The 12,030-nt window shown below is 42.2% G+C and overlaps 1 protein-coding gene across 1 annotated transcript in view; it reads right to left on the bottom strand.

Moving 5' to 3' along the window:
- Window positions 1–9,186: 9,186 nt before the first annotated feature.
- The window catches only part of cbx2 (chromobox homolog 2 (Drosophila Pc class)), a 39,967-nt gene continuing 37,123 nt past the window's right edge, over window positions 9,187–12,030 (bottom strand). The window contains exon 6 of the mRNA XM_041216616.1: window positions 9,187–10,107. Within this exon, the coding sequence (XP_041072550.1) occupies window positions 10,094–10,107 (14 nt within the window). The 3' untranslated portion in view covers window positions 9,187–10,093. The remainder of the gene's footprint in view (window positions 10,108–12,030) is intronic.

Here is a 12,030-nt window from a genome sequence, read left to right as displayed (position 1 = left end):
ATTAATGGAAATTCGATCTATTTTTGCTGTGAGAATGTTTTATCCCGAAACCATTGGTATTTCAATATTGTGTGGCTCACTAGATCACATCAGAAATTGTTTATTGAATGTAAAAGAGTAAACATTGTTTCAGATTCATTCTTGGGGTATTCAATTTTTACTTTTCAAGACAAGCTGTACTTAGAAAATACATTTTAGAGTCTGCCACCAATGTAACTATTTAAGTACTGAATACATGGAGGGTATCTGATGACTGTTTTGATAAAATCATCTTTAATACAAAGTTGCCTGACAGCCACAGATACATCTGTCCATGACAGTATTGGTAGGAGTGACACAATGGATACCCTCCATTGTGTGGCACTACCACCGTGCTAAATGGGATAGATTTTGAACAGATCTAGCAACTCAAGACTGGGCATCCATGAGGCACTGTGGGACATCAGCAGCAGCAGAGTTGTATTCAACAAAATCTGTAGCCTCATGGGCAGGCATATCCCCAACTCCACCATTACCATCAAGTCAGAAGATCAACCTTAGTTCAATGAAGAGTGTAAGGAGGCACGCCAGGACCTGTACCAGGCACATCTAAAAAGGAGGTGTTAGCCTGGTGATGTTATAACACAGGACTACTTGCGTGCCAAACAGCATAAGAAGCAAGTGACAGACAGAGGTAAGCGATCCCACAACCAACGGATCAGATCTTAGCTCTGCAATCCTTCCACATCCAGTCGTGAATGGTGGTGGACAATTAAACAATTCACTAGAGGAGGAGGGTCCACAAATATCCATATTCACAATGATGGAGGAGCCCAGCACATCAGCGCTAAAGATAAGGCTGAAACCTTTGCAACAACCTTCATCCAGTAGTGCCGAATGGATGATCCATCTCTGCCTCCTCCGGAGGTCCCCAGCATCACAGATGCCAGTCTTCAACCAATTTGATTCACTCTACGTGATATCAAGAAATGGCTGAAAGCAGTGGATACTGCAAAGGCTATGGGCTCTGACAATATTCCGGCAATAATACTGAAGACTTGTGCTCCAGAACTTGCCACGCCCCTAACCAAGCTGTTCCAGTACAGCTACAACACTGGCAACTACCCAGCAATGTGGAAAATTGCCCCAGTATGCCCTGTACACAAAAAGCAGGACAAATCCAACCCGGCCAATTACCACCCATCAGTCTACTCTCGATCATCAGTAAAGTAATGGAAGGGGTCATTAACAGTGCTATCAAGTGGCACTTGCTTAGCAATAACCTGCTCACTGACCCCCAGTTTGGGTTCTGCCAGGGCCACTCAGCTCCTGACTGCATTGCAGCCTTGGTTCAAACATGGACAAAAGAGCTGAACTCCCAGGGTGAGGTGAGAGTGACTGCCTTTGGCATCAAGGCAGCATTTGACCAACTGTGGCATCAAGGACCTTGGCAAAACTGGAGTCAATGGGAAGCAGAGGGAAAACTCTCTGCTGGTTGGAGTCATACCTAGCACAAAGGAAGATGTTTGTGGTTGATGGAGGTCAGTCATCTCAGCTCCAGGACATCATGCGAGTCCCTCAGGGTAGTGTCTTCAGCTGCTTCAGCAACGACCTTCGTTTCATCATAAGGTCAGAAGTGGGGATGTTTGCTGATGATTGTGTAATGTTCAGCTCCATTCACAACTCCTCAGGTAGTGAAGCAGTCCATGTCCAAATGCAGCAAGACCTGGACAATATCCAGGCTTGGGCTGACAAGTGACAAGTAACATTCGCGCCACACAAGTGCCAGGCAATGACCATCTCCAACAAGAGAGAATCCAACCATCACCCCTTGATGTTCAATGGCATTACCATCACTGAATCCCCACTATCAACATCCTGGGGGTTATCATTGGCCAGAAAATGAACTGGACTAGCCATATAAATACTGTGACTACAAGAGCGAGTCACAGGCTAGGAATCATGAGATGGAATACTCCCAACTTGCCTGGGTGAGTGCAGCTCCCACAACACTCAAGAAGCTTGACACCATCCAGGACAAAGCAGCCCACTTGATTGGCACCACAAACATTTACTCCCTCCACTGCAGATGCACAGAAGCAGCAGTGTGTACCATCTACAAGATGCATTGCAGGAATTCATCAAGGCTCCTTTGATAGCACCTTCCAAACCCATGACCACTACCATCTAGAAGGACAAGGGCAGCAGATAAATGGAAACACGACACCTGCAAGTTCCCTTGCAAATCACTTACCATCCTGGTTTGGAAATATATCGCCGTTCCTTCACTGTTGCTGGGTCAAAATCCTGGATCTCCTTTTCTCACAGCACTGTGGGTGTACCTACACCCCATGGACTGCAGCATTTCAAGAAGGCAGCTCACCACCTTCTTCTCGAGGGCAGCTATGGATGGGCAAAAAATGCTGGCCCAGCCAACGGAACCCACATCCCATGAATGAGTAAAAAAAAAGTTACTAAATTCAAAAATGATTTCTGAATCTTTAAAATAAATTGGTTACCTCATGGTGCTAAGATAAGGTCTGATAACACAATAATATTATAACCCCTTTCTTGTCCAATGCTGAGCAAGATCTACTGGCTTGTTTAGGATTAAAATACAGATTGCTCACCAATCATATTATACTCTTTGGATTGAAGTTCTCCTCCATGTGTTGTACAGTTCAGCTCGTGAAAAATGTGAGTATTTTGTGTGTGTTCTAGATGACAAAACAAAAGGTGCTGCTGGAGACAAATTTACTGAGGAAACATATTCTCAAATCGCAGCCTGCTGGCTTTTGGAAGCAAAGAAAGGCTTGTTGAAATTGAGATTGGTTGTTAATGGTACAGCTGCAGCAGTTCCTGTTCCTTTAGTACGTACGTGGAAGGTTAGGCTTAAATATGCTCCAATCATAATCTGATAGATGATTAAAAGCCTGGAAGCATCTTTTTAAAGTTGTACGTGGTGGCTGTAACATGACCTAGGCCATCCTCAACTGGTTCGCTCACATGGCTTTGGACATTGATTGTGGTGGGAATTGGATCACCACCATAACATTAAGATAAAATCAAAATACTGCACTTGCTGGAAATCTGAAACAAAAACAAGAATTGCTGGAAAAATTCAGCAGGTCTGACAGCACCTGTGGAGAGAAAGACAGAATTAATATTTCGAGTCCTTATGACTCTTCTTCAGAACTAAAGAGAAGTAAAAATGTGGTGAAATATATACTGTTTAAGGGGGCTGGGACAGGTGAAGCTGGATATAAGGCCAGGGATAAGTGCAGGCAAAGGAGATATTGCAAAAGATGTCATGAACATAAGGTCAAAGGGGTGTTGATGGTGGTGATACTGGGTAATGGAGGGGCTAATGGTGACATTCAGAGTAGAAAGCGGAATGAGCAAGTGATAGATGGCCCTAGTGGGGGTGGGGTGGGAAGATGGGACGGTATGGGAGAAAAGATTGAAATAGGCTAAAAGGTGGGGATAAAACAATGAATGGAAATAAATTTTAAAAATAATAATAATAGAAATAGGTGGGAAAAATATGTATAAAAATTTAAAAATAAATATTTGAAAAAAGGGGATCAAAAAGGGGTGAGGATGGAGGAGAGAGTTCATGATCTGAAGCTGTTGAACTCAATGTTAAGTCTAGAAGGCTGTAAAGTGCCTAGTCGGAAGATGAGGTGCTGTTCCTCCAGTTTGTGTTGAGCTTCACTGGAACAATGCAGCAGGCCAAGCATGGACATGTGGGCATGAGAGCAGGGTGGTGTGTTGAAATGACAAGCGACAGGAAGACCTGGTCATGCTTGTGGACAGACCGAAGGTGTTCCGCAAAGCGGTCACCCAGTCTGCATTTGGTCTCTCCAATGTAGAGGAGACTGCATTGGGAACAGCGAATGTAGTAGACCAAATTGAGGGAAGTGCAAGTGAAGCACTGCTTCACCTGAAAGGAGTGTTTGGGCCCTTGGGTGTTGAGGAGGGGGGAAGTAAAGGGGCAGATGTTGCACCTTCTAAGATTGCATGGGAAGGTGCAGTGGGAAGGGGTTGAGGTGTTGGGGGTGATGGAGAAGTGGATCAGGGTGTCCCGGAGGGAACGGTCCCTACGGAATGCCAGCAGTGGGGGGGTGAAGAGAAGATGTGTTTGGTGGTGGCATCATGCTGGAGTTGGCGGAAATGGTGGAGGATAGTCCTTTAAATGCAGAGGCTGGTGGGGTGAAAAGTGAGGACAAAGGGGGACCCTATCATGGTTCTGGGAGCGGAGAGGAAGGTGTGAGGGTGGATGCATGGGAGTTGGGCCGGACACGGTTGAGGGCCCTGTCAACCACCATGGGTAGGAAACCTCTGTTAACATTGCCTGGCTTTGTCCCTGCTTCTGCTCATGTGCTGCTGAAAGTCTCATCCATTTGTTTGTTACCTCAGTATTCCAATGCATTCCTAGCCGGCCTCCCTCTGTAAACCTGAGGCCATCCAAAACTCTGCTGTCCGTGTCCTGATTCACACCATCCCATACATGTATCAGCACTGTGTTCGTTGGCCTATACTAGCTCCCAGTTAAGCAATGCCTAGATTTTAAAACTCCCATCCTCATTTTCAATTCCCTCCATGGCCTTGTCCTAAGTATTTCTGTAACCTCCTCAAGCCCTGTAACCTGCCAAGATGTCTGCGCTCTTTCAATTTTGACTCATTATGTATGCTCATTTTTAATCTCTCCACCATTGGTGGCCAAGCCTTCAGCTGCCAAACCCTAATCTCTGGGATTCCCTCCCTAAACCTCTCCCCCTCTCTACCTGTCTTTCCTCCTTTAAGCCCTTTGACCAAACATTTGGACCTCTGTCCTGATTTCCTCTGATGTAGCTTAGTATTTGTTAACGCTTCTGTGAGATGCCTTGGAGGTTTTAGTATGTTAAGAGTGCTTTACAAATACAAGTTGTGTTTGTTGCTGCTATGCCCGTTTTCTGTGGTACAAGGATGTCCGAAAGACCACCCACCTGATTTTGGTCAGGCCATTTTTCATGTGTCTGTGTTAGGTCCATTAACCATGTAAACGGGAGGCCTAACGTCTGCTTCGGGTTGCTCTCCCGAACTGGGTTGCAAGGAGCGGAGTGGGTTGCAAGGAGTAGAGTGAGTTGCAAGGAGTGGAGCGGGTTGCAAGGAGTGGAGCGGGTTGCAAGGAGTGGAGCGGGTTGCAAGGAGTGGAGCGGGTTGCAAGGAGTGGAGTGGGTTGCAAGGAGTGGAGTGAGTTGCAAGGAGTGGAGCAAGTTGCAAGGAGTGGAGCGAGTTGCAAGGAGTGGAGCGGGTTGCAAGGAGTGGAGTGGGGTGCAAGGAGTGGAGCGGGTTGCAAGGAGTGGAGCGGGTTGCAAGGAGTGGAGCGGGTTGCAAGGAGTGGAGTGGGTTGCAAGGAGTGGAGCGGGTTGCAAGGAGTGGAGTGGGTTGCAAGGAGTGGAGCGGGTTGCAAGGAGTGGAGCGGGTTGCAAGGAGTGGAGCGGGTTGCAAGGAGTGGAGCGGGTTGCAAGGAGTGGAGCGGGTTGCAAGGAGTGGAGTGGGTTGCAAGGAGTGGAGCGGGTTGCAAGGAGTGGAGCGGGTTGCAAGGAGTGGAGCGGGTTGCAAGGAGTGGAGCGGGTTGCAAGGAGTGGAGCGGGTTGCAAGGAGTGGAGCGGGTTGCAAGGAGTGGAGTGGGTTGCAAGGAGTGGAGTGAGTTGCAAGGAGTGGAGTGGGTTGCAAGGAGTGGAGCGGGTTGCAAGGAGTGGAGCGGGTTGCAAGGAGTGGAGTGGGTTGCAAGGAGTGGAGTGAGTTGCAAGGAGTGGAGTGGGTTGCTTTGATCAGGATTTTTCAGTGGCTGTTGAGATCCAAAGAGTGATCACCATCAAAGGGCAATTTTGTTTATTTTTAATACCTGCCTGCGGAGCCAGTGACCCCACCCACCTGATGATTGCAGTCCTCCTGTTCTTCTCCCACCAATTAGAGTTGTTGCCAACGATGTCGGTGGACCAAAAGTCAGGTGGGCTGCCTTAATGGTGCCACAAGTCCCAGCAGCTCACCCAGGTTAAACAAATGAGTTTCAGTAGGGCCACACACTCTGTTATACATGTGAAAATGAAGGTTACAGCACAGAAACAGGCCCATCATGTATCCACTGGGCAAGTTCTCTACATTAATCATCAGATCATATTCCCCTCTTTAATACTGCTCTGGCACACTGATCCGCTCCCAAAGCTGTCCAGTGTGCTTCCAACCTGGGTCGGGACAGTTGTTGAAACACTACTTCATGACAGATGATTCAGGGTCCATCTTGGGCAAGGGAGAAGTGCATGGAGAAGACAGGCCAACAGATCACCACAATGCTCAGTGAAGTCCCAACACTGTTCAATGCATATACAAATAACCCGTCAACAACCATGTCCCTCAAGTTCATCTATACTAATGACATCTGTTGTGCCACCCAAGCTCCATCCTTCTGCACTCTGGACCAGATCCTTAATGAAGATGTTACAATATTGATGGGCTACTGCAGCCCATCATGACTTACATTGAATTCCTCTAAAACTATATGTAGGATCTGGTCCAGAGTGCAGAAGAAAGCAGCACCCAAAATCAAAACCAGAAACAACGTACTAACCAAACTTGCTGGATCTACATTGGGCGCAGCTGCCACAACACTCTGGCACTTGCCCTATCATACGCCCCAGCAGAGTATTGTGCACCTGTCTGGCAAGATCATCACACACAGATCTTGTTGAAACTCAGTTGAACACAACAATGTGATTCATAACTGGAACTCTCCACTCAACACTCCTTCCCTGGTTTCCCGTCCTCACAAACATCACTCACCCACACATTCAAACCAACTGATGAAAATGCATAAGCTGATTGAAACCATCTGTGTTGCGCCTCACTCACCACTCCATGATGACCTATTCAATCCATCTATCTCCTGCCTTCCATTTCGGTGCCCCATATGGAGAACCTTGCTGAGCAAGATCGACCAGCAAATGTGCTTTGGATCAAAGAATGGGAAATGTGGGAAGTCACCCTTGTCATAAACCCCATCTGTCGAATGGCAGGCTTTGAACTACTGCGGCGATAGTGGTCCTTGCTAAACAGGTTCAGGGCAGGCCAGGGCCTTTGTGCAGCCAACATCCACCTCTGGGGCCTCATTGTAAACCCCTCATGCACTTGTGGAAAGACACAAACAATGCTGCACATAACGAGGAGTGTCCCTTCTACAGACCAAGTGGTGGACTAATCACCTTAAACTCAGCAAATGCTGAGGCTAACGCTTGGCTTTGGGAATTTGCGTTCACTGAATAAATAAAAATGCTCTTCTAATAAGAAAATATCTAAAGCTATTTAAAAAGAATTCATGTGCAACAACAGTTTGTATAAAATATCTTGTTCCAACTTTCCTTTTTTGTTGTCGTTCTTTAAATTTGTGTCCTCATGTAATTGAAATGGGTTTTGCTGGCAGGTTGACATAATGGCTAAAATACTCCATCACATGGCAGATATAAGCTTTTACACTACTGATGTTGCCAATGGTAACAAGGGTGGTGGTTTCTTGAATACTCCCAGTTTTTCAATCAGCTTTTCCATTTCGTTTTCATTACTTTGCTTCAGTGTGAATCAAATGCAATTATCCCCAAACAAGAAGCTGAATGTTTGTAACTGAGGAGAGCCTTAGTAATTAGAAAAGGCAAAGATGGACGGGCAATGTAATAGTCAATCTTTTCAAAGGTGTTATTGCTTTGTGCTTCTCAGTGGTGAACAACAGAAGCTAATTTAGCAGGATTGCTAATTATTGTAGTTATTGACCAACATGATGAGTCTCTCCCCATTGACACATGCATTTTGGAGGATGAGTCCATCTGCTTTGTAATATATATTTGGCACTGAATTTCTTTATTTTTACCTCAGTTTAACACTATTTTTATTTGTTATTTTTGGTCATGTGATGTAAACAAACTATCTGCTCAGCCTTTTACTTGCTATTCTTTCACTTCACATTTAACTGTCTTCTTTAGACACTAACAGTGTATGGTCAGTATGCCAAGTTTTATTATGTTCTGTGATAAGGGACTAAAGAGCTGATTAATTTGTACAGGAGTCCATGTCCCAGAATAAAACACAATAAAATGTTCCTTGTCACTAGAAATACAACAAAACTAGTATTTGTATAGCATCTTTAACGTAGTAAAATAACATAATGCTCAATTTGACACTAAGCCACAAGAAAATGTAAGGGCAGACATCCAAAAGCTTGGCCAAGAGAGAGATTTTAAGATGCTGTTAATGGTTAATAGTTAATTTCTAAATAAAGTGAAAGATTCAACTAACTGTGTGCTCCATGATGACCAGTCCAGTACTTTTTCGATGTAAATGAAGCAGATTATACCTATTATAGATGGGAGCCCAGTTTCAATTCTTGCAATTATAAGTCTTTTATAATTTGGCAGTTTAAACGTATAACAATACAATCAAGACCGTTTTCTGCAGGCTATAAATTTGACAGAAATGTATTACGATAAATTGATTCAGAAATAAGGCATGGATGTAGAATTTGGATCTTGTCAGAATTGAGTATGGGAGTTTGACACCCCCACATCCCCACCCCCAAAGTGGGCACCTTTTTTGCCCAGGAAACAGGGACAATGAGGTTCAAATCCATCCCAAGATCTTTAAGAACTAAAAACAGATTCTTAAAATTAACAAATTTTAAATGCTTTATTTAATAATGCAACGTTAACAGTATACTAGATGATTTCAGCAAATATATTAATATTACCAAATGTTCTCTAGTTAGAATACTGTTTATTCCTTATTAACTGATAAAAGGTCACTAAAATTGCAAGCCAATATGCTTTGTTCTTAATGCTAATAGGACCAGTAGAACTCAGTTATATATCTATTAATAGTGCAATTAGGGAATATTAAAAATGTATAAGTTGTTTTAAGACTTTAACATTTCTTGGGATTCAGATGCCATTGACACAATTATGTTGTGATCTGAACTCCTCAATGTCTTCCTGCATTATATATGAGGCTTACATGTAAAATGTCATTGTATGAACAGCTCGCTGTAGGTTAATTTATGTAATTTTCAAACTATTATACCAGAATAGCTAGATTCTTTATAAATATTTATGTACAGTTAAAGGTTTGTATTGGCATCAGTGTTCTGAAAATATTTGACAGATTTTCCAGACTTGGAGTACATCAATTCAAATTTAGATTCACTACAGTGCAAGTGTTTAAAAAATGCATCACCCTTCACAAATTCACAAATAGAAATGAGAAAGAAAGAATTCAGGAGACATGGTTGACAGGCTTGAAAAGAGAGAAAGGGCAGGAAAAATGGAGAGACATATAATACTGAAAGCACAGAGTTAAAACTGAATAAATTGGAGAAGAAGCCAGTTCACTAGGGAGCCACATATAAGGTTGCTTTTCTAGCGCCTCTTTGATTAACATCAAAACTAATTTTCATCGATAGCAAAGTGAAAATGCCAGTATAACTTAAGTATCAGATTTCGATCTCACCCTACTTGTTCTGACACCAGATGGAAAGTAACACCAATCCACAACTATAGTTTCTGTCATAAATATCCATCTTCTTGAACATTTCTCGAGTTTTCCTCTTCCTAATAGGTTGTGCCTTTTTTTTCCCTTCTCTATGATTAAGATTCCAAGGATCACCTCAGGAAGAACTGACAATGCCTAAGTCAAGGTAACAGCAGTTTTGCTCCAGAGCAGTGACAGGTAGTCAAGAGTGTGGCCATGTTAAAAATTGGAACCACCACCAGATGCTGGATTTCTTCTGAGAAACACCCAGTGAGACCAATGAGTAAAAGCTTTGTTTTCATATTTTAACATTTGTTTTTGTCTTGTAATCATTTCCACCTGCACAGCACAGAACTTAGACATTTCAATCAAATGGAAATGAAGCAGGTGCACTCAGCTGGTGTCTGGCAGGAATGCAAATTCTCACAGATCAACTCTATAATCATGCATCAGTTTTTACATTGGCGAGTAATGGACATCCTGTGTGGTGTTAGCAGACAGGTTGTTTCACTTCTGCTTGATTGAGACAGCTATCTTCTGAGTTCAACTGGAAAGCTCTTCAATTAAGACTTCCTTCAAAAAGAAAAGAAATGTTGTTAAAAGCAATGGCATGGAATGGGTAAGCGGAAGTGGGGTGAAGGAACACTGAAAGCACTTTTCCCAGTGGACCACTTCTACTTTAGCTGGCAGGCTAACAATATTCAATTGTCTGAGTATGTAATGTACAAACTATTTGAGGAAATGTTATGCTTGCATCAAAATGACGAGTAAGCAAATCAGAAGTTACTTTGAAGATTGATATTTTACCGTGAGACTAACTAGAGTATACTCTAGTAAAATACAATGAGAAATCGTATTTTGGTATTTGCGTATGTATAACTCATCACTCTAACAATGTGCTGTGAACAAGAATCTGTAAGGTGAGTATTGCTCCAAGATACCTTTACAAATTCTGTGCACCAATTTAAAGCACAGGCACTCTTATGGATTGTGACAAATATTCTAAAACCGTGTTTATTTCTGGCTTTCAGGCTGTAGTGCGATATGTGATTGCAAAACCCACCTTTTCATTGAAAAACTAGATGCCCATTTATAGCAACATTGCTGAATAAGTGCGTATTTTCACTCTCCTGTTACACTTGAGCATGCAAACATTTAGTGCTCTTGACATCAGAATAAAGCCCCTCCATTTCTTCAATGCTTGCACCAATAGACAAATGTTAGCTATCTGCAGATTGCCCTAAAATCTGTATCCTGAGTTCTTTGTTGATTTAATATTTCTGATATAAACAGCAATCTATTTTTGAACCCAATCTGGGAATACTAAAGGAACTTGTAAATTGGTTTGCGTGTTAAAACTAAGTAAGGCAACATGATGGCATGAAAAATCAAAGACCTTTACTATTTATAAGTGCATTGTAATATTGCTTAGTAAGAAAGACATTAAAATTCAATATAAATCCCAGTTTGTATTTTGAAAAATGAATTTCTGAAATAATTAAAACATAGAAATATGATACGGCTAGCTAAATGAATGTCAAACCATAAAATCAGGTTTAAGCAGTCAATATCATTCATCTAAATCCTCAATTAAATTACAGAATTCAGATCACTCTAAGGTATCGGTTGTTTAGAACATACAGCACTGTAGCTTTCAAGCAAAGATGTTGTCCTGGTTCTGTTCAATGCGCTCTATGTGCCTCACCACAGTGACACCAGGGGATTAATAATTGAACATGGGGCACGGAATTGGGATTAAAAAGACAGAGCCAATGTGGCTAACAAATTGACATGGCTGGTTCAATAGTTGAACGACCTATTTATGTTCCTGTTACTGAACCATAGGCTTGGAAAAATAAACCGCAGTTCTTCAATTAAAACTTCTATATCCAGCTTTCATTGTGCTCATTTAATCTCAATGAAATGATAGTGAGGATCGTACAAATCTGGTCTTGAAGATGTTACCTAAAAGCAAAGAACTTGTCAAAAATGTAGATCTGCAGGATTTATTAATGTGTATTTCTCCCAGTGCACATTATCAGGGCTGCTGAAGTAGTTCTCAAAGGAATCTAGCATTATTTAAGAATATAGAAACATTTCTCAAAGGGTAGGGTAACTTCACATTGTTCTAAGTCTAAAGCACTAGACCTTTTATTTCTTCTAAGAATTGATAACCTAGAAATTACAGTGTACATTTTTAACATATGAACACTATTGTAAAGGAGGTGTTAACCCATTTAAAAGAGAGTAAAATAATCAAGCTAACACCATCATTAAACAAACAGGCAAATTAATTTCATATAAATGTATTAAGTGCTGGTACATTAATATCACATAACATAATTGCTAGGCTACTCAATAATTGTCTAATGAACTACTTATTATAAGCTCAGATTTAGTTGAGTGTGAGTTGCAAAGTAAGACATGACTGATTTGCAGTAAGCCACATTTGGTGGCAAAAACAAATGTTACAATTTTCAAAACTGCATCGGTAAC

Source organism: Carcharodon carcharias, chromosome 22 (assembly GCF_017639515.1).
Source record: "Carcharodon carcharias isolate sCarCar2 chromosome 22, sCarCar2.pri, whole genome shotgun sequence".
In the NCBI taxonomy this organism is placed as follows: Eukaryota; Metazoa; Chordata; class Chondrichthyes; order Lamniformes; family Lamnidae; genus Carcharodon; species Carcharodon carcharias.
This window is presented reverse-complemented; position numbering and strand designations above follow the sequence as displayed.